General features: G+C 33.4%; 1 protein-coding gene across 1 annotated transcript in view; it reads left to right on the top strand.

The window, feature by feature from the left end:
- USH2A (usherin) overlaps positions 1–24,400 on the top strand; it is an 800,507-nt gene that overhangs the window by 312,611 nt on the left and 463,496 nt on the right. Inside the window, exon 22 of the mRNA XM_005540847.5 lies at positions 16,651–16,781. Within this exon, the coding sequence (XP_005540904.3) occupies positions 16,651–16,781 (131 nt within the window). The remainder of the gene's footprint in view (positions 1–16,650; positions 16,782–24,400) is intronic.

Raw genomic sequence — 24,400 nt, 5'->3', positions numbered from 1 at the left:
AGTCTAGCAACTCAAGAAGTGTATGCTAAGAGGAGGAATAAAATTATGTAAAAAATGAAGTAGAAACATAGTTACCTAGGACAAAAATAATAAGTGGACAAACCAAGAGTAAATATTTTACTTAAGGGTTTAAAAATGATATCCATTTTTGCTAGTTAGGAACAATGAATAATGCTTATCACCTCCACTGTCATTTAGTGTTGTTCTGGATGATATAACCCATGTGTAATGACAGAAAAAAGAATTATGGCTGTTGAAAAGGAATAGATGAAATTATCAACTGTTTCCAGAAAATAAATTTATACCTAAAAAAAAATCAAAACCTATTATAAATAACAGAAGTGCAATAAGATGGCTAGTTATAAATAAATACATAAAAATAAATATTTTTTCTATAATTCAGCAATAATAAATCTGAAAATAATCTGATTCTGAAAATCAATTAAATATATAAAAAGTACTATAGCTTAACAAGAAATGTGCAGGATCTGTTTAAGGACAAGAGAAAAGAACTTATGATAATTATTTTAATATTAATACAAAAGAGTGAATGAGTTGATAGGTAGCCAAAAGCAGAATTTTTAAAATTTACTAAAAAAAGCAATTTTTAAAATAAATTTATAAGTATCTAAGAAAGAAAACTGGAATATATCCCTATCTCATTTTACATATCAAAATAAATTACAAATTTTATATTTAATACTTTACTTTTTCCAGAAAATTAAATATAAAAATACAGAAAATGAATGGGAAAAATATAAGTAAGTTACAAATTCTGGGCTAGGAAGCCCAATGATAAAAAGCAAAGGCAGACACCATTATTGAAAAATATTAGATTTTAAAATAAAAATAGACCCCCTTTTTATATTTAAAAATAACATTTAAAAGCCATTGAGTAAAAAAAAGAAAATGACTGTAACACGTGACAGACAATGAACCAATACCCTTGATGTGGAAAAACACTTACAAATCAATAATAAGGATGCACAACTGACAAAAAAATATCCAAATGAAGAACTATGATGAAAGTTCAAAGTCACTATTCGTCTTGGAAATACAAATTAAAACTAGAGTAAGACTTCATTTAAATCTATCGAATTTGGTGTCTCTCAGAAATGCCAGGCCAAACTATTCGTAATGCTAGAAATGTTTTGCCTAACAGTGGTTGAAAACTATTTGTAATATATGGAAAGGAAATTACACAAGTTGAGAATTTTCTTGCTGTGAATACAGAAATGAAAAGGCGGTTAGATGACAATTTCACTTCATTAATTTATAAATTCAGACACTACTACAGATTTTAGCGATCATGCAGTTCAGTATCTCCATTTAAGAGTAGGAACCTATGGGCTATTCTGTTCAGGAAATGAGAACTATAGCATGTATATGTGTTTCATAAAGTATCTGGTGGATATTACTTTATTTCTTTTTTTTTTTTTTTTTTTAATCATTTGGAGGTTGGAAAGCATGCTCAGTCCTTATAAGGGTCACATTTAGACAGCTACAGATTTTAATTGCTCCAAGAAAGGAATGGGGAATTATTTCAAAAGATGAAAGAAAACGTTCTTTGATCTAAAAGCAGAACTACCATTTGACCCAGCAATCCCATTACTGGATATATACCCAGAAGAATATAAATCATTCTACCATAATGACACATGCTCACGGGTGTTCACTGCAGCACTATTTACAATAGCAAGGACACAGAATTAACTTAAATGCCCATCAATGACAGATTAGATAAAGAAAATGTGGTAAATATACAGCATGAGATACCATGCAGACATGAAAAAGAGCAAGATCATGTCTTTTGAAGGAGCATACAGCTGGAGGCCATTATCCTTAACAAACTAATGCAGGAACAGAAACCTAAATACTGCATGTTCTCACTTATAAGTGCGAGTTAAATGATGAGAACTTGTGAACACAAAGGAACAACAGACCCTGGGGTCTATTTGAGGGTGAAGGGAGGGAGAAGGGAGAGGAGCAGAAAACATTGGGGATTGGGCTTAATTCTTGGATAATGAAATAATCTGTTCGTCGAACCTCCATGACATGAATTCATGTATGTAAAAAACCTTCACATGTACCCCAGAACCTAAAATAAAAGTTTTTGTAAAACACATTTCTTTGTTTTATACTGATGAGAATGAAATCATTGCTCAACACTTGTTGTACATGAAAGCACATTATTCTTGTTTTTTTTTTTTCTCAGGTATTTCCCTACCTTTTATCCTAATCTATACTTCCATTGTAATTTTTAGAATGCTAATCTAATATTTATTGAATTATTTTATAGTAAGCAACTGAAAAAAATTTAATTTTCAAAAGGAAGAAAAATACATGTTTAAATAGTAAGATAACACAACTTTCGTATTCTAAGGAATGTTTGGGGATTCATTCCAGGGCACTCATATTTTCAGGTTAGTTTTCAACTGTTCTTTTGTCAAGTATAACCAATGGAGATTTTGTTATTCATGTATTTATAGAGCTGGTTAGCCATAAATATTTTATGAATGGAGACATTTCTAGCACCACCTAATGGCAGTCAAGTAAAAAGAAAAAGTTTTTCTAATTTAGGAACTGTTTTGCATAATTTAAATTAAACTATATAGCCAGAGTTATTTCTATATGAAAATGAACTTTTACATTCCCTAATGCACTAACTAGGCACTGGAAATGCATCTCTGAGCAATTGGATTGAGTAGGAACGAAGCTGAAGGGATATTTGATAATGAAACCAAGGGGGTTTCTGCTGTCTTCATGTGTGCAAGAATAAGAAAATACCCAGCTAATAGAAGAAATCATTTTATGTGAAAATTTTCTTTTAGTTTCAGGAGCCTATGCATACTATATTTTCCATACTCTAGTTTCCTGAAAAACGTATAGTTTGAGTATTGTATTGGCATATTTTGTTTGTCTTGTTTTTCAGCAGTTATTTATACATCTTTGACTACTATTCTACTAGTTTAATAAAGCATTTTTTAAAGTTTCTGATAGATTTTTAAAAACTGAGTCATATCATTCTGATTATAATATTGGAATTTTCTGTTGAATATGAGTCAAAGAACATGCTTTAGATCCGTAAGCTCTACTCATTTATTTAATGTGTTTCCTAGTAGGATTTGAATAATGTGTTGTCTGTCATATCCTTAGGATTGAGATCAATGGATTTGGTTAATGTATCTGAAGAAGGAGAATTTAGCGATAGCACCAGATTCTGACACCTTTCATCTTCGCCTCAACACTTTAGTTTGGTACTTCCTTCTATGATCTAAACAGGGAATAGTAGACTGACTGCAGATACAGGTAGTTTTTTGTTTGTTTGTTTGTTTTTTTGAGATGTAGTCTCACTGTGCCACCCAGGCTAGAGTGCAGTGGCACAATTTCGGCTCACTGCAACCTCCAACCTCTGCCTCCAGGGTTCAAGTGATTCTCTTGCCTCAGCCGCCTGAGTAGTTGGGATTACAGGTGTGCCAACATACCCAACTAATATTTGTATTTTTGATAGAGATAAGGTTTCACTGTGTTGACTAGGATGGTCTTGAACTCCTGACCTAAAGTGATCCCCCTGCCTCGACCTCCCAAAGTGCTGAGATTACAGGCATGAGCCACCACGCCCGGCCAGATACAGGTAGTTACAAATATCAACAAGAAATAGATAGTCTGGTGGTGGTAGTAGTTTCAAGAAAGTGCTTTCTCTTTGACTGTAATTTTTTCCTTTCTATGAATATTTATTTATTGATGCCCTGTAATGCCCTTCACTTCATTGTGCACCCTCTGAATTTTAATTCATTCTTCACAGTCCAGTTTAACCATCACAGCTTCTGTGAACTTTTTCTGTATATCATTTTGTTCTCATTTCAACAAAATTCATCACTTTTTTGCTATTTTATACTTGTAGATTACATATCCCTTGTGTACTGGGTCTTTATAATATTTTGTACTCATTTGAATACAAATACTTCTACTACTATAGAACGGGTTTCCCTTAAAATAAGTATTATGTCTTTCTTGTTTATTTTTATTATTCACAGCAAACATGTATTTTGGTGAAAGCAAAGGCAAGTTAATGGAACTGATGTATCTTTAAGTTATTGTCTACTGTTTATTTTCTCTAGTTTTATATTTTAATGTAGGTTGATGTTTTCATTTCTTCCTTTCATTAATCAATTTTTTAAAATTCCTGCTAAAAGTTAACTACTATTTGTTGTTAGTTTTTGTTTTGTTTTGTTTTAGAGACAGAGTTCCACTATGTCACTATCTTGCCCAGGCTAGACTCAAACTCCTTGGTTCAAGCCATCTTCCTGCTTTGGGTTCTCAAATAACTGAGACTATAGGCATATGCAACTGTGCCTGGCTGGGTTTTTGTTTTGTTTTGTTTTTGTTATTTTTAACTTCATATAATACTTGATTGACTTTTCTAAACCCATGGATTAATATCTGTTCCTAAAGTAAAAAATTGTTAACCTTGTTATTGAAGGCTAAAAAGAGAAAATGTCTGGCTTAAGGGCTATCCTAAATTTTTGAAAAATTCTTAAGAGAATATAATCATCTATATGAAGAATACATTTGGAAAATACAGGTATATTTTTAAGTAAGAGAGATTCAGAATTTACAAGAAAAAAATCTTGAATATGAAGATGATTAGACAATTGAACAAATATGTAGATAAATATGTCAATTTTTACAAAACATAAAATAGCATTAAAAAGAGAAGAATTTATCACTGCTGTCACTTATCACTGTTGCAGAGGTCCAATTAATGCAACAAGAAATAGGAGTTTAAAAGTTGGACATAAATTGATCAGATAATTATTATTTTCTGATAATATTTCCTGTAAAATCCAAGATAATCCATTGAAAATATAGAACCAGTTGAACAATCTACAAATTGACTGGAGTCAAGAGAAATATATATAAAACAATTGCATTCATGTTCTCACAAAGATACTCACAAAGTAATTAGAAACTTCTGTTTGAAACTGGGATGTAGAAGAGTGAGAAAGAACTTCACTTTCATGGTAACAACAAGAAACACCAGACTAAGTAAATATCTCTGTCTATGAGGCTATCAAGGAGAAGCAATGTAGAAAACCCTGGCTGAACTGAATTTTAGGAAGAAATAAGTGCATCATAGGTGATCAGAGTGCTGTGGCAGTTTCCATATCTGAGTCTAAGCACTTGTTCAGATAGTGGAGGAGTGTGCTACTGTAGATGGGGAGAATTTTAAAGGTCAAGGGGAAACCATCGACCCTTAGACAACAATGTGGCCTAGTAAGATGAAATGAGATCTAGAAGTATAAATGCCAAAGCAAGTAGCTCAGTCCCAGATTCCACTATTATCCTCCACACTTGAATTTTGCCAAGATAATGTCAGTTGAAGAAGCCCTAGAAGTGGATTTCTATGAAATCTTGCCATGATTGGATTCCAGAATTATGAAGAAATTTAATCCAAATATGAACCAAAAATATTTATAATCCCAGCCAAGTCCCCTAATAGCTCAAATATGGATAAGATCCAAAAGGTGGCATCACCAATGGTCAAAGGTTGAGCTAAACACAGGTGAACTAAATATAATTAAAGCTCAACTTCAGTTCTACATAGTCAGTAGAAATATATCCACAGATTGCCAAATTACTGTAATGAGAAAGCAAATAATTTAAAGCAAATATTGTAAACATTAAAAAAAGGTAAAATTCATATAATGGGTGAAAAGATAAAATATTTTAAGAGATAAATGATAGCTCTAAGAAGAAATAAAATGGAAATTCTAGATCTGAAAAGTATAAATTTACAATAAAAACTTTATTGGATAAGTATAATAGCAAATTGGTCAGTGCAGAATAAAAGATTAATGAATTTAAACACATACCATTATGAAGTAACCAAACAAAAATAAAGAGAAAAACAGGTTGGAAAAAATAAACAGATCGATAACATGTGGAATAGTATCAGCAGATTTAACATGCATGGAGATGTGGGTTCCAGGAAGAACAAATAGGCAGAAAAATATTTGAAGAAATAACTGATGCTAAATATTCAAATTTGATGATGAAACAACCTAAAAATGCAAGAAGCTCAATGAATTCCAATTAGAATAAATATACTACAACCACATATTATATACTCACAGTCCAATTACTAAAAAAAAGATTAAGGAAATAAAAACCTTAAAATCAACTAGAGAAAAGGAAAAAGACACTGCGTAGAAGAGAACAATGAAAGGAATGAATGCTAACATTTCGTCAAAAATAACTGAGGCTAGAAGATAATAGAATATCTTTAGAAACTTTAAAACACCAATCTCAATTCTATATTCAGTGAAATTTGAGAATTTCACTGTTATTCATATTGTTCAAAAATAATTTGAAAGACATTTTTAGATTAAATAAATGAGTTACTATATCATGAATAGTCTTGTATTACAAGAAGTGCTAAAACATTTTTAGGCTAAAAAAATACCAATCATAAATGTGAGGAAAGGATGAAGGAAAATGGAAATTAAAAATATGAATAAACAGAAAATATTATTAAAAATTCTTTTGAAGACATTAGATTAGTGAAAACAAGAAATTTAAATATATTCTGCAGTTTACAACATATATGAAATTAAACTGTATGAAAAAATAAATAATTGGACAAGAGTAAATGGAGAGTATGTTGCTGTAAGACTCTTATATGTGAAGAAGTATAATGTTAATTTGTGATAGTATGCGAGTTAAGAATACATATGATGATCCTTAGAGAGCCGTTTTAAAAAGTCTAGCTAGGGAGATGAAAAAGGTAGCGAAATGGAATGTTAAGGTAACTCCTCTAATCCATAACAAGATAGGGAAGGCACAGCAAAGGAGTAAAGAGCAAATGCAAAAAAAAAAAAAAAAAAAAAAAAAAAAGTAGAAGAAGAAAGTAAGAAAAGAGAGAATTCAAATAGCAAGATGGTAAAATTAAGTTAGAAACATATTAATAATTATGTTGAATATAAATGCACATAACACAGTAATAAAAAAGAATACATTATTAACCTGGCTAAATGAGCAAGACTCATAAAGTGTGTACAAGAAACACACTTTAAGTACAAAAACATAAATCGCTTAAAAGCAAAAGGATGGAAAAAATAAACCATGAAACATTTATCATAAGAAAATGGTAGTGGTGATATTTATATCAGCCAAAATAACCTTTAAGACCAGTAATATTACTAAATAGACATTTTGTAATGATAGTCAATTGATTAAGAAGAAATTATCCTAAATGTGCTTATATGTAGTAATAGAGTTTCAAAATACATAAAGCAGAAGTTTACAAACTAAAGGACAAAACAGACAAATTCTCTCCCATACCTCAAGAATTTTTTTTTTTTTTTTTTTTTTGAGACGGAGTCTTGCTCTGTAGCCCAGGCTGGAGTGCAGTGGTGCGATCTCGGCTCACTGCAGGCTCCGCCTCCCGGGTTCACGCCATTCTCCTGCCTCAGCCTCCAGAGTAGCTGGGACTACAGGCGCCCGCCACCTCGCCCGGCTAATTTTTTGTATCTTTTAGTAGAGACGGGGTTTCACCGTGTTAGCCAGGATGGTCTCGATCTCCTGACCTTGTGATCCGCCCGTCTCGGCCTCCCAAAGTGCTGGGATTACAGGCTTGAGCCACCGCGCCCGGCCCTCAAGATTTTTAAATGACTTTCTTAGTACTTAATAAAAGAAGTTGATAAAAATCGGTAAAAATACAGAAAAATAAAACACACTATCAACAAACTTAAGTGATAGTTATTGTACATTTTATACAAAACTGGAAAATAGCTATTGTTTTTCAAATGTACATGGAAAGTATGTACATTTGAAAGTATATACACTACAAATATTCTACAGGTAATATGCTGGGCCATAAAAGAGTCTTAATATATTTCAAAAGTTGAAGTCAGAGTATATTCTCTGTTTACATAGAATTAAATTAGAAATCAATCTGATAATGCTGTCTGGAAATTTTCTAAGTACTTCAAATTAACACATTCCTAAATGCTCTACCAATTAAGAAAAAGGGATTTTTTTTTAACAATTAAAATATAAAGTATAACATGAGCTTTTTGGCATGCACCTCAAGTAATGCCTGGAGAGAAATGTATGGGTTAAATGGTTATCTTAGAAGAAAAAAGTCCAAACTTTCCTAAGCTGCTTCTTAAAACAGGCAAAAAAGAACAAATTAAGCCCAAAGTAATAAGAAATAATAATAATAAAAAAAGACAAAATTGGATATCAATGAAATAGAAACAGAAAGCAAAGCCCAGAATTGGTTTGCAAGAATGATGGGTTTTGAGGAGTGGAGAGTGGTAAGGGGAGAGAAGGAGGAGGAGAGAGAACAGGAGAGGAAGAGAGAGAGAGAGAAATATTTTGGATTAATTTAAAAAATCTATCAATATGATTTACCACATTAATAGAGGTAATAGTATAGAAAAATATCATATATCTCAATAGAGTTGGAAAACATTTTACAAAATTTTATACCTACTCATAAGGAAAACTTTCAGCATACTAAGTACAGGAGAGATAAAGGACCACTACAAATATTCTACAGAATATATATACATATATATATGTGTGTGTGTACATATGTGTGTGTATATATATGTATATATGAAATGTACACTACAAATATTCTACAGCTAATATGCTAATATGCTGGGCCATAAAATAGGCCATATATATATATATATATATATATATATATATGTGAAATAGTGCATGTTTTGCTTTTCAGATAGGGATCAAGTTTTCGTTCAAACTTTATCAGTAGTTTTAGCCACTGCTAAAACAATACTGTAACATAAAAGTCATAAATATTGAAAAGGAAAAGAAAATGTATTTATTTGTCATCGACATAATTTTGTATGTAAATGCTTTAAACAATCCTCAAAAAAGTGTTAAAACTAATAAATGAACTTAGAAAGATTGCAGAATACAACATTAATATAAATAAAATTAATTGAACATACACTAACAATAAACAATTTAAACAAATAAAATTGGATTTAGAAGAATATTCAAAAAAGCACTTAAATTTAACAAAATAAATGGAAATATTTGTATAGTCAAAGCTATAAAACATAACTTAGAAAAATCAATGTAAGCCTAAATAGATGAAGATTTATCATGTTTGTGGATGAAAAACAAGATATTGTTAAAATAGCCATTTTCTTGAAGTCGATTTATTCATTTAATGTAATTCCAATCAAAATTCAAGCAAGTTTTTTATGAAGAAATTCCCAAGTTGATTCTACAAGTTGAAAGAATATGCATGAGACCTGGAATATCCAATATACTATTGAATAACGTATTTAAAAATTGGCCAACTTAGTCATCTTATTTCAAGATTTAAAATAAAGCCATAATAATTCAGGCTTTATAGTATTTGTGTAAGTACTGGCAAATTAATCAGAAATAGACTCAGACTTCCAATGTCAATTAAAATTTGAGGGAGCTAAGACAATTCGATGGGGAGAGTACAATCTTTTCAACATAGTATTGTATAGTGTGTAGTAGTCAAAAAAAAAATAAAGCCTGACTCCCACCTCACATCATTCATACAATTTAATTTGAGATGGATTCATAGACCTAACAAATAAAAGCTGGAATTATAAAGCTTCTAGAAGAAAAATGAGAAAATATTTTTGATCATCTTGGTGTTGGTAAAGATTTCTCAGACAAGGTACAAAGTGCTAACCATTAACAAATGATAAATTCAACTTCATCAAAAATATTAAGAAAATGAAAAGGTAAGTCAAAGACCGGATTAGGCTAGGTATATGTCTAACTTAGAATATGCCAAGCAGCTTTCCAAAATGATTGTTTAGTTTTGCATTTACATTAGCAATGTATGAGAGTTTTCATTTCATCACCTGTTCAGCAGAATTTTGTGTTTTTAATTTTAGCCATTCTAGTGGGTACAGAGATGTGTCTCATAGTAGTTTTAATTTGCATTTCCCCGATGAATGATGACACTGAACATCTTTCTTGTGAGCCTTGGTTATTTGCATATCAGAATTTTTAGTCAAGTGATTGTTTAGACGTTTTGCTCATTTTCCATTGGGTTGCTTGGCTTTTTATTGAGTTGTAGGATTTTTTAACATATTCTACATGTCAATTCTAAGAATTTAAATTTCTGATCAAAGATTTAAACAATTTATAGTAACTTTTTAGCAACTTTTTCATTCATACTAGGAACTTATATTTCAGGTTCCTTCTCTTGATTTGGATTTTGGAAGGCAAAATTTTCATCAGCCGAAATGTATTAGTTCTTTATTTCTTTTTGTTCTTACAATACCTTTGTATGGCTATTACCTGACAATTTCCAATCATTTTGAAATGTCTTACATTTTCCTGTATCTGCAATAACAAAGTTAAGTTGACTAGAATAAAAGCTTTTGGATGGCTTTTTACGTTTCTTAGTTCAAGAGAGACACATTTGGTTTTTGAAAAATATTTGTGTTGAAGTCTAACACACATACAGAAAAGTGCAAAAAGTAGCAATGCACAGGTTGACCCATTTTTATAACCTGGACAGCCCTGAGTACCCAGCACCCACAGTACAAATAGAAGACTACAGGGCCCCCAGTGGGCCTGCCTTGTGCCCTTTCTAAATCCCAGCCAGGATTACCTCTATCCTGACTTCTAACATCATAGATGGATTTTTGTCTGGTTTTGAACTTGATATAAATGGGATTATACAGTATATATTCCTGTGTTCTTAGTGTCTCTTACACAATCCATATTTGTGAGATTCATGTATATAGTTGTTCATTCTCATTGCTATATTTGTTTGTACAGTTGAGTGACATGTGTGTATGTTTCGGTTTGAAGGTGTAATAAAAGGTCTTGCTATAAACATACTTGTATATCTTTTGACCCTATGCATTTGGGTGGGGCTGGATATGGAGCCAAGAGTAGAACGGTTGGATAAAAAGATACACATCAAAAGATACAAGGATCGCTTTTTTTTTTTTTTTGAGAAGGAGTCTCACTCTGTCGCTCAGGCTGGGGTGCAGTGGCACAATCTTGGCTCACTGCAAGCTCCGCCTCCCAGGTTCATGCCATTCTCCTGCCTCAGCCTCCAGAGTAGCTGGGACTAAAGGTGCCCGCCACCACACACAACTAATTTTTGTATTTTTAGTAGAGACGGGGTTTCACCATGTTAGCCAGGATGGTCTCGATCTCCTGACCTCGTGATCCGCCCACCTCGGCCTCCCAAATTGTTGGGATTACAGGCGTGAGCCACCACGGCCGGCCCACAAGGATAACTTAATAAATACTGTCAGTTTTTAAAAGAGGTTATACACTCCGACTAATAGTTTATGAATGCTGCATGTATAGATATTATTACGTTATACATTATAAACTTAACATTTTACTTATTTATTTAATATTATATATAAAAATATAGTTATATGTAATATATACGTGTAGTTGAACATATTTGGCTACACTTTGTGTTTCCTTTTCATTTTAGCCATTCTAATGGATATTTAGTGGTATTGCATTTCATTTTGCGTTTCTCAGATGACTAATGATAGCGACCATCTTTTTCATATGTTTTTTCTGGCTATGTATCTTGGTATCAGATATATGTATTGCAAATATCTTTTCTCACTATATCGTTTGTCTTTTCATTCTCTTATTTCCACCTTTTGCTAGCCAAAAGTTGCTAATTCTAACATGGTCTAATTTATCAACTTTTCCCTTTCTGTTATAGCTTCACATTTATTGTTTAACAATTATTTGCCTAATCCATGGCCCCAACAGTGTACTATTTTTATGATTAAATTTGAAACTTGCAAACCCTCTTACTTGAAAGTTAAATATTTCCATGTAGAACTTGGATTTTGTATATTTTTAGAATGTTAGGCCATGGATGTAAGTTTATTTTACACATCTCATGTATACCATTTGTACAAAGTATGTGTTCCTTAAATATTTCTTGAATGAATGAATAAATATAGAGATGCATGAAGTGCTGTATTATTTAAACACTAGAAACAAAAAAACTGAACTTTAGAACATTTCCTTTCTGTCTCATTTTTTGAAAATTAAAATCTAAATTTCAGCAAGTGAGAAAAGTATAATTTTCACTTGTCTGCCCATTTTAATCAGTATTTCAGCTTAACACAAACATTAAAAGCAAAAAATATTTTGGCACTGCTGGGCTCTGATCCACAACTCTTCTTTTTCCTGGGCCTGGGATGAAAATACATTAATGAGGCAGAGAGGAAGACAAGCTCAACTACACAGCTGTATTAAAATTTCTGCTCTCCTGTGCACACCACATGTCCGCTTTCATTTCTTTGGCCAACACAAGTCACATCACTAAGCCTAAATCAAGAGTTAGGAATCTGTAAATACATAATCTTCTCATAGGAAAAGAGAGTGTTAATAATTTGGAGTAGTTATGCATGTTACCACTCTGTCTCATGGTAGAGTCAATAATATTTTCTTTAAAATGTTTTATATAGCCTGGGCGCAGTGGCTCAAGCCTGTAATCCCAGCCCTTTGGGAGGCCTAGATGGGCAGATCACGAAGTCAGGAGATCGAGACCATCCTGGCTAATATGGTGAAACCCTGTCTCTACTAAAAAAAAAAAATACAAAAAACTAGCCGGGCGAGGTGGCGGGCGCCTGTAGTCCCAGCTGCTTGGGAGGCTGAGGCAGGAGAATGGCGTAAACCCGGGAGGCGGAGCTTGCAGTGAGCTGACATCCGGCCACTGCACTCCAGCCTGGGCGACAGAGCGAGACTCTGTCTCAAAAAAAAAAAAAAAAAAAAAAAAAAAGTTTTATATGTTAATTAAAAGATTATGTTTATATTTAGATATATTCTTTTTTTATTAAGTTCATTTAAAGAATTGATTACATGATTTCAGCATTTGGCTCAAAAGATAGAATGTATCTATATCTATGGCAATAATTAATTGTCAAGAATATGATGTTTCAGTGAACGCGTGCATTTTTAATTTCATCATAGAGTTTGTGCAAAAGACAATCATTCATTATTTATTTCGGCAATGTAAAGAGAAAAAAAGAGAAGATTAAATTATTTTTAAAAGCTGTGGGAAAGTCTCACATACACCATCAAATCCAATTGCCTTTTTTTATACTATAGCTTCCCTTCTTACAAGAAATTTTCCTCGATCTGTGTAAAGTATTATATTTTAGTTGTACTAGCAGTGCGTTTTCTCATATAAGCGTAAAACTTGAAAATTAAATAATATATTTTAGAAAAACACATGCACTTGCATATTTCTTAAATAGTGCATAATTTTTATGAGATTCCCAAGTATATCTTGTCTAAATATTCCTGTAATTCTTACTGATTTATTTTCATTCGTCAGATTTCTCTTGAATTAAAGAGAAGTAGTTGTCTTCCCAGATTGAGCAATTACTGGTATCTTCCCAATACCCAATTCCATGCTTTTATTCTCCTCTCTACTGCCACATAGATGACTCCAACACACTAGTAGAGAGTTTTGCTATCTTCATGTTTCAAATTATAGCTATTTTTGTGAAATAACCTCAAGCTGTGTAATTTATAGGAATAGGTTTTATTATAATGTATGATACCAAATATCACAGAAAAATGGTGACAGAAAGATAAGATTTCCCGAGTAGTGTTACTCTGAACCATAGGGAGAAAAGCTTAAGAGAAGAAAAGAGTTGGTAGAAATATAATTGTTCTTTGCTCAGGTTGTAGACCAGACTTTATGTCTATGTTTCTGCTGGCAGATGCTTCGTTCTTTTATCTCCCTGGTCTACCCTAATAATTAATTTCTATGTCTCCCATTTCTTTATCTATCAGATTTTTCTAATTCGTGTTCTGTCACCACCTTCTACTCATTCATTTCCTCAGTTCTCATCACCCAGCAGTCAAGAGTCCGTCCATTCTACTCAACTGAAAAAGATTATATCATTACCGACTCCATAAGCTTTTCTTCAGTTCTAATTACTCTGGACCTATTGGAAGTGTTAACACAGTTAACTAACCTTGCCTCCTCAAAGTTCCCTCCTATCTAGGCTTCCATTTTACAATATTATCTTGATCTAACTTTATTCTTGCCCTTATTTTTTTCTTTTCTTAAATGTAGACATTTCCATTAAAGGCTCTTGTTGTTTCTCTACAATCTGTCTCTTAGACATGGCTTTTGATAGGTGATTGCCAATTTATTTTCCTGGCACCATCTTCTCTTCTGAGATTTAGATTCTCATTTCCAAATGGCAGATAGAGTTTTCTGCATCATAAGTTCAGTATGCCTAAAACTAAAAAGAATTCCTAACCCCAGATTTCCTTCCTTACCTGACGTTTCTATTTCTGTTATTAATACTCCATTTTCCTCAATAATTGGTGAAAAGAATGGACCATTTCGCCCCACACCATCACCTCATATCAATATGACTTAATGTGCCTTTCCTGAAATGTATAGAGTTTATCCTTTCAAGTATTAATTCAGTTATTTGTCTGTCCGTGTCTTATTCTCCCAAAGCACAGCACTCATCTCTCTTCTGTGTAACTAAGTTATGTCTCCTCTCTACATTTCATCATCAATTTTGTTGCCTTAGTCTCAATTTTGAAAATCCTGTTCCTGCTCTCCACTCAAATTTTAATTTCTTCCATTAATTTATGGGATAAGTTTCAAATGGGTGGCTCAATCATTTCAGCGCGCTTATTAGGGGAGATGAGAGAGAACAATACATCTAGTAGTAGGAGTCCAAGTGAGTTTGACTACTGAAAAGCAATTTGTTGGGGCAAACAATTCTATTCTGTGAAGTGGAAGAGTTGCCAGGAAGGACTGCGTCCTGAATCTGACAGCAAGAACACAATGTTCAAGCAGGCCGGAGTAAGAGAATAAAAGAGTCTGTAACAATGAGATATAAAAATCACTAGGTCAAGTTTGTTGAAAATGACCAAAAGCATAAAACGTAGAAGATGGAGACGAAGAAGTCAAGAAGGCCAGGATAAATTTGATTTGCCTTCTTGGAAAGTCTAAAGCCTGTATCCTAAACTTAACCTTTGTTGTGACTAAAGGAATGGTACTCTCAAAATAACTTAGAACACAGTATTCTTTTTCATCTTTGTCTTCTATACAAACTTCTCAAGCCATATTGTACAGATGTGGGGTCTCACCTATCTCTCCAGATTTATCTAACTCTCTCCTTCACAACCAGCCTTCCTCAAACTTTCCATACCTCTAGGCCGTTGTACAATTCCCACCAAATCCTTCATAGTCTCTGAAAACAAGCTGAAGAATTATATTCTCTAAAACTGTCCTCAGTTTCTTTTAATCAGGTATTTTGTATATATCCCTATACCATTTATCACATCGCATTACAGGTTTTTTTTTTTTGTTTGCTTGTTTTTTTAATTGTCTTTTTTCTCAACTAGAACTCAATGTCAGTTATGGGCTTATTAGTTTTTCTTCTTTACCGTGTAGCAGAGTTCAACAAATGTTAGTGTTCCATAGATGTATGTTGAAAAAACGACAGTCCAATGTTCACCAAATGATATCTGCTTTCCTGCCTTCAAATCCTAGCTAAAGTTTTTCTCTTAAGACATGGTTTCTGGGGTAGTTGATGTCTATCGAACCTGAGTCCACCACCACCCACATATGCAGGACTTTTGGTTACCAGCTTAGCCTGAAGGAAGATCTCCTTCCTTTAAATTTTTATTATCCTGGCTGACTGTATTTTTACTCAAATCAGTATTCATTCATTATGCACTATTGTGTTCTTGAGATGTTATTTGATTTTCATATATGGTCTTGAGCTCTTATTTGATTCTCACAGGATAATTTGTTAAGGCATATGCATTTAATATTTTCAACTAAACTGGAAATTCTTTGAAAACAGAGATTGTGTCTCTTACCAGTTTTAATACATTAAGCAAAAAGCCTTACACAAGGCAAGAGCTCCATAGTATGTGTTGAGTATGTGAGATACTGAGTAGAGTGGAGATGGGGCCATGTAATGGTAGGGGGAAGGCATCATTCATAGGGCTATTGCATGTTGCCCCTGCTTCCTAAGCTGTGGAAATTTCTATGAGAAAAGAGCATTGTATATCCTATGCAGGGCTGGTATGCGCTCTGAAGGGTCAGTAAAGATCCCAGAATTCTGAAGGCTGCAAACCATTTGGTTATAGGATGGTGATAATCAGGAAATTACCTCTATAGGCCACTTCATGGCAGGTCTTTCCAATATTAACTTCTATTACTGAACTGATTATTTGAACTTCATAAATATTTTAAGCAAGATCCTCTGTGTTTCTTTCACTCGTGTCAAAAATCCATTTATTTTTATGACTCTCTGATCATGTTTTCACGTTGATACTCTGAGTATCCAATTTTGGGTTGACAATATGTCTTTTTAGGTTGATGAGTTTTGCATAAATTTAAACTTCATTATATATTGATTAGCAGGAACACAGGCGTAAGTTTCCAAGTACTGATTAGCATTTAAAATGGGATATATTTAAAACCAATGGCCTAGACCATGCCAGTACATTGCTGGGTATAACTTCCTGACTGTACTCACTACATCATAAATAATAATGAAAGTAAATGTACATTTATCAGAAAGAATCAACAAAACCCCAGCACTGATTTGCTGAACACACTTGTCTTACCAGGCATTAAGGCCAGCTTTCGAACAAAAGTGCCTGAAGGTTTGATTGTCTTTGCAGCATCACCTGGCAATCAGGAAGAGTATTTTGCACTCCAGTTGAAGAAGGGACGTCTTTATTTTCTTTTTGATCCTCAGGTAAATGAGTACTCATAAAAGTTAATAATTTTGAGAATTTAGTATGTGCCTGGTACTGAGGTAAATGCTTCTGTTTTCACACTGAAACTTCATTCAAACCTTGTAAGGTAGGTACTATTATTATCCCCATTTTGCCAATCAAGAAAATGAAACTTACAAAAGTAATGTGACTTGCCCTCAGCTAAAATAGCGGAGCTAACTTTTAAACCATCATGGTCCGACTGAGAATCTATGTGCTTAACAACCAAAATGCCACCTTATAATGAAGATTAAAACTTTTAAATAAATTTAAAGAGCTCTATTTTTATTTTTCTTAATAGCAAAAGATTATGTCCCCTTTTCATCCTTCCGTGTCTTTCTTTTTTTATTGTTTCACCAGCAAATATTTAAGTGGCTATCGGGTACTATTGTGCTGGGCGTTGCAGACTACCATAGTTTTAAAGTTAAATATGACCATGTCCCTGTGATAAAATCTGCAAAGGATACAGTAAAATAATCAATTTTAAATGTTTATAAATTATATCAAAATAAAGATTTAGGATTCTATGTATTATAGGAACAAAAATAAATAAATCCATTGTTTTCTGAGTTGTCAGTTTTCTCTGTAAATGTGATATTTAACTGAGATACAAATCAATGAAGAAAAATTGGTCAGAACAAGAGCATATGTCTGTATTTGAGGGTGCATATTTCAGGTGGGGCAGTACAGGGGAGATACTGATCTCCACCTGGGAAGGTACTGAACATAAAGTTTCCAGGCAAAGTGAGCAACAAACGTTAAGGAAATAGCAAATATTAAGTGCCTGAGGTGGATGAGAGCATGGCGCTTTTCGTACACTGAGATGAATCTGATATAGCTGGGAACAGAGACAAAGGGAAAGGTTGAAGATTGAAAAGCTGTGTAGAAACTAAGTCATTTAAGGCCCTGTAAGCGAATGTGAGGATTTGAATTTTTCCTAAGGGTGTTGGGAAAGCACTGAACAGTTGTCTTCACTTGAGTTAAACAAATATCAATGAGCATTTGATATTAGGTATTGTATTAGGCACGTGAGTAGTTGAGAAATGAGTAAGACTAAGTAAAAGATATTAGCTTTCCATTTTCTTAGTTCTTCAACTTAAAACTGATGTGCTTACCAAATAAACGTTTTACATTTTATTGGTAAAGCAGGCACAACGTTCACCCTTGGATCCAAGTTGCATTTAGGATCATGGACTAAGTAATCTGACTGAGGATCTTAGCCTCATGTGCCCCGGAGATCCATTGACCTTAGAGAGGAAAGGCAGGGCCTATTGTACCAAGTGTATCTGAGGACCCTACCAGCCTCAAAAAGCAGGCCAAGGTCTCCCTGCTTTATGAAGCTGAGAGAGTCACACAGTGGCCACTCGAAGGACCAGGGGCAGAAAGGCTCCTTCCTCATGACTTGACAGGGGCCCGTTAACTCCCTGGCTGGTGCACTGTGGGTCCTCAGACACAAAGATTTCTGAGTGTCCCCTTGTAATGCAGCTTCTTAAAGGATGCCAGCAGGTGGGCAGTGAGTAAGCAAAAGGAAATAGCATCACACCTAAGCAGATCCCGCAGCCAGAGGGAAAGGAAGAAGCAGCAGCTATCGCAGAAGGCAAGACAGATGGCAACTGAAAAAAAATTAAAAAAAATCAGCTGAAGTTGATTCAATTACATAAAGGAAAATATTATTTTTTATTTGAAAACTTTAAGTAGATTAATTAGAGGAGAGACACTTTGAGCCTCAGATTAGTAGGTCAGAAGATTAAGTTGAAGAAATCTCTCAAAATACATAATAAAAATGTGACGCAGACAAGAAAGATAGATACTACTACTGTCACTAAGAAGCGATTCAGAAGGAGAACAAAAAGCACATGCTCGAGAAAAACAGGGATAACATAAAATGATGAAACAAAAAATAGGAGAGAATATCTGATTTAAGAGGGAATTTAGTATATATCCATTGAAAAGACTCATCAATTTCCTGTCAAGATTAAGCAAAGCTAATACTTCTGTGAGACCTCTTTGTGCCAGGCATTATTGTAAGTGCTCTCTCTATACGTAAATTTATACATTTTCATACACACATATGCCTATACACGCATATAAACCCATTTGAACTTTTCAACAACTCTGTGAGGTAGATACTCTTAATATTCCCATTTTACAGGTGAGGAATCTGGGTCACAGGTAAGTTAATTTTCCCCAAGTCACAACCCTAATAAGTGACCAAGCCAGGTTATAAACACAAGCAACTGAGCTCCAAAGACCATGATTTTAGCTACAATGCTATACTACTTTTCAACATGAAAGAAAGATGGTTGTTGATATCCATAAATTCAGAAAAAATCCATCTGTGCACTGTTCACTGAAAGAAATATTTCAGTATGTAATCTAGCCAAAAGAAAAAATAACAGAGTCAGAAATATAAAAAGAAGAAGCATCAGTGAATAATAAATCTAGCAATATTAAGCTATGCCTAAATATTTAATGATAGAGTGACTAGAACTCTGTTTTACAGTGACAAATAAGAATCTTTGAAATAGAAGAGAAGTATAGCAAGGGCAAGAAAAAAAATACCGTGAATAATCATTTGTTGCTAAAATTAGTAAGAATTGAAGGAGAGGAAAAATGAGTGAATTAAAAGTTCTGAAGGTATCAGCTGAGTGGCGGGGTATGGGTGGAATAAGGGAATAGGTTATACTGATGTTTTGTTTTCTTAAAATAAATAGGGCAAATGTATGATTTTAAATGTTGTAGAAAAGTAAATTAGTTACTACTAATAAAAAAGTGTTCTGCAGGACATCCAAATTAACAAGGTTAGAAAGGAGAGCAAATGCTAAGTTAAAAAAAATCAACAAAAATCAGAAAAAGAAAGGGGAGAGTACAGTAAAATAGAACACTGTCAATGAGAAAGAAAAATCTGGCTTTTCCCCTTCAACCAGTTAGTATCTGGAGATATTTAAGAAGAAGCCAGATGGAGAAAAACTAATCACGGGACCACTTATTTATAGAGCTTTAAAGTATACAAAGTGGGTTCCCATGAATGATCTCATTTCATTCTTGAAGTAGCCCCTTGAGGTTGACATTGTTTTCATCCGTGCTTTAGATGAAGTGGCTTAACTAGGGTGATAGAGTGGTTTAGGGATAGAACTAGCACTGAATTCAATTATTTGAATAGCACTGAATTATTTCATTCAGTGAAATTTTGCTAAGAATTTATTGGACTTCACAGTTATGCACTGGGAACACAGAAATGAACAGAATGACACTCATTGGAATTCTGGCCATTGGTTGTTCATCACAGATTTTGAGTATTAATAGTCACCCCCTACCAAACATGGAACAGTCATCGGAGAATTAATCCAAAAATGATTTCCCCAAATCTGAAGCATGACTGCCATCTCTTTTGACATGTGGTGTTGCTTTTTCTAAAGGATGCAATACCTTAAAACTCTGTAGGATAGGAGGGTAAAGAGGTCAAACTGCTTAACTGAGAATGGCTGCCAGGAAACTCATCTGGCAGGTCTCATCTTTTTTATCTCTTTTACGGTGATCACCTGGACAGGCTGGTGCAAAGCGTGGTAACAGAGTTCAGGGAAACATTCATGGGGCATTGCCCCTCATTTCTGTCCCCTTACCCTTCTCATTCACACAATTACTTAGAGTACTCATCACTGCTATTACCTTTCCCAGTTGCTCTGTCTCTACCCTGTGTAGCCAAACGCTAAACTGTAGACATGGTCTGTAGGTGCCCACCAAGTGTTAATAAAATTCTTAAAGCCGCTGGATGCGGTGGCTCATGCCTGTAATCCTAGCACTTTGGGAGGCTGAGGCAGGTGGATCACGAGGTCAGGAATTCAAGACCAGCCTGGTTAAGATGGTGAAACCCTGTCTCTACTAAAAATACAAAACTTAGCTGGATGTGGTGGCAGGTGCCTGTAATCCCAGCTACTCGGGAGACTGAGGCAGAAAATTGCTTGAACCTGGGAGGTGGAGGTTGCAGTGAGCAACAGAGCAAGACCCTGTCTCAAAAAAAAAATTGCTAAAACCAAGTTGGGGGCTAAAGGGAGTGGGGAGGGTTTAGTGATGTCTAGTAAGTAAATTTTTATCTGAAATAATATCTCTCCATAAAGTAAAAGCTGCTTGAGTTTTCAGGAAAGTGACAATTTATTTATTGTTTAAAATACAAGGTATGGGTTGAGCAGGATGGCCTTGGGATCTAGCTGAGAAAATGTAATCAGATGCATTACACTAAGTGCTCATGGGTCATGATACTAACTATATATGAAACAATGAGCTCATGCTAGCAAGGACTGTGTCCTTCCTTACCTCCAAGGAATTTATACACTAAAGCAGGTACTAAACATATTTTCTAAATTTATAATGCAAGCCCCACTCATTTTTAGACAAAGAAGTGTTAAAACTGAGGGATGGCGAAAATTTTGAATACTCTCCTCTTATTTGCTCTCCTTTTCCAAAGTAATATCAATGCAGCTTCTTGTATGAAGTTAGAGCTACCCTGGATTTAAAACAGTATAGAAGTTTATTTCATATGCCTTCTATTGGCATTACATTTATTTATATTTTAAATACTTTGGGTACCACTTTAAGCCAGTTTTTCTCCTCTAATCTTTAAATGAGGACGAGATTATCTAGTGAATACTTTACTATACTCATGACACAAGTAATTATGTACTTAGTGTGTCTTTCTTATCAGACTGCATGATCCAGTGAGGGCAAAGTCTATGAATGTTTTGTCCACAGATACTTCTTCAGGACTTAGAACAGTCTTTGGAACATAGTAGATGCTCAGTAAATAAATGACCATTGACATATTACACGGTTGACTGACTCAATAACTGTTGGTAAGATACTACTACTACTCATAACTGAAGAAAATTATCCATTTTTCTCAGTTAAAACATCTAGCTTGTGATGATTACATAAAGCTTTAATTGTTGTTTATTTATTTTTTTTTTTGAAAAAATTAGAGAAAGTCTTGCTGTTTTGCTCAGGTTGGTCTCGAACTCCTGGCCTCAAGCAATCCTCCCACCTTGGCCTCTCAAAGTGCTAGGATTATAGACATGAGCCACCATGCCCAGTCTTGTTTAAACTTGTCTGTTTTCAGATAATTTGACTTTTATCAGGAAACAATAAGATGGTTATTTTTAAATTGTTTTTACTGAATTCATTCAAAATAGCCAAATTTTGAATTATGAAGAGAATTTCAAGGAATTTTAAAGTAATTATCTAGCACATATTTATAAAATAACATGAAATCATCATGTATTTTGCTCTTTTTAAAATGTCTTAATAAAATCAGTAATAAATTCCTTATATAACAATTTAATACAATATAGAGGCTATAGATATAAAAATGTATTTGGTTTGTCATCCAACTATCCAAAGCATTCTATTGAATAAATGTTTAGGGAAAGGGAGATTCTTCATAGTACATAAAATTAGAAATGTGTTTGTACATTACAAACTGGACACTTGCCATTGTTAAAAGGTACAATAAAAAAGTTAACTATAACTTTTAATTACTGTATTTTTTGTAATCTCCAACAATTAGCTATAATTTTCCCATTCTTCATTTAATTAAATTCAATTTTGAATATACTTGACCAGATCATACTTTAGTGACCAGTAATGATCCATGTTAAACCGTTAAATATTCTATGCTCAGTGACATTAACAGGAAATTCACATCATATTCTGGCTTTACTTGGAAGGAAGCTATGAGAATGAAAGCTTTAAAACAATTCCGAATAGCATCTGTTGAATGTGCCTGATATGTTCCAAATAGAAAGAACAACATGAATAATATGACACCAGAAGTCATCACAGAATTTTTCTTTCCTTTTCATTGGTGGGGGGAAGTAATCTTAAAATAATCTTCAAAAAATGATATTCTAAATTGCCGTAAGTATAAAGTGAGTTTGGCATGCTGAGGCTGTAGGTAATGAACTTGAATTTGTCTCCAATAAATGTGATTTCTGATGTAGAGAACTATTAATGCTTCAGATTGTTGCCAAACAAAATATGAAGAACCACTTACTCAGACACCTGATCTTTAGAATGCAGCATCATTTGTAACAATTTTAACGCTAACTAAGTACACTTTGATGAGACAGCATTTAATAAAATGCTCATTAATTTCATCATTAGCAAGGGTATGCTAAGAAGTAAGCCAGTTTCTTATGTCACGCCCAATTAGCATCCCATGCTAGTAATCCCATTAGTATTGTTGAATTCACTAATGGAAAAACTAATGGGCATGCTACCAGGGCACATTAATTGGGCACGACACCAGTTCTGGTTTTAATTATTAAACTACGATAATGAAATGTGTGTTTGTAAAATATTAAAATGTTGAAATAGGGTTGAAGAAAATAAAAGAGTATGTAGACAAAACAGATACAAGGAAAGTCAGCCTACAAAAATACAAAGACTAGAACTTGCCAGATGGTCATGTTTCTAGCTGATGGAGTTGTCTGTAAAAGTTGGGATATTGTCCATGTGAGAGGCAACCCACTCATACTCATGGGAAATTAAAAGCTTTTTTTTTTTTTTACTTTGATAACATGAAATTCTGTATATCATACATGTTGTCAAGCGCTTTATGAGGCCGGACAGGAGCCAATTAAATGTGTAGCGTGGACATGTTATATCACAGAAGCCATTTCAGAGAAAGATAAACAGAAATCATACTAAACATGATACGATTAGCATTGTATGTTTTTCAGTATACATCTTCAACTTCATTACATCAATTATCTATTTTCTCTTTTTGAAAAAAACTGTATAGCAAAATTATTAGAGTTTGGTGAAATTTTCTGCTAATTAAATGTTTTAGTAATATTTTACCCAATCTTATTTTTTAATTTTTAAAGATTTTAATAGAATGAGCTTTATTCTTGCTAAGTAAATCAACTTTATTAAGAAGAAAATTCATTCCCATTTAGAAGTTTTAGAGTAATTTCTGTTTTAGTTTTCTTTAATAGTAGTACTAGTAGCCGTTGGTGATAAAGTTGGGATATCTGTCACTTAGTCTTATTCTCTTAACACTGAAAATGTTACTATAGGTAACCAAGGCTACTATAACATACTGGAAAAGTGTTTACTTTTCTTGAAAGTAGTGACATGGCAGGCATCTGTTCTATTTCTCTTTCTCAGTTTATTATTATTATTATTATTATTACCTCCTATTTGCTAAACTCTGTTCTTAATATCTGCCATTTCCTATGTCTTATCACTTAGGAACACATTTTTAACTATTATGTGATTACCTTAGCCAGAACTATAAATATTGGATTTTGACTTCAAAGCATTGTGTATTATGTTTAACTCCACCCTTATCTTTAATGTATCATAACTGACTAGTTTTTAAGGTGAATGTCATTCCCGTTTGTTATTGATAGTTTTGTGAAGATAAGAATGACTTGTCTGACATCTCTCTATCTTCAGAACTCATTTTTAGTGGTATTTTATTAGTTTTAAATTCTTCTCTTCTTTTTCATATTTACACCATGAAAAGTAAAGTCTAAAATTTTAGAATAGAAAATTCTTTACCTTTCTGATGAATAGCTATATTCATCAGAAAATGCAAGTG

Source organism: Macaca fascicularis, chromosome 1 (assembly GCF_037993035.2).
Source record: "Macaca fascicularis isolate 582-1 chromosome 1, T2T-MFA8v1.1".
NCBI classification, from domain to species: Eukaryota; Metazoa; Chordata; class Mammalia; order Primates; family Cercopithecidae; genus Macaca; species Macaca fascicularis.
Note: the sequence above shows the minus strand (reverse complement) of the source record. Positions and strands in the feature narration are given on the sequence as shown.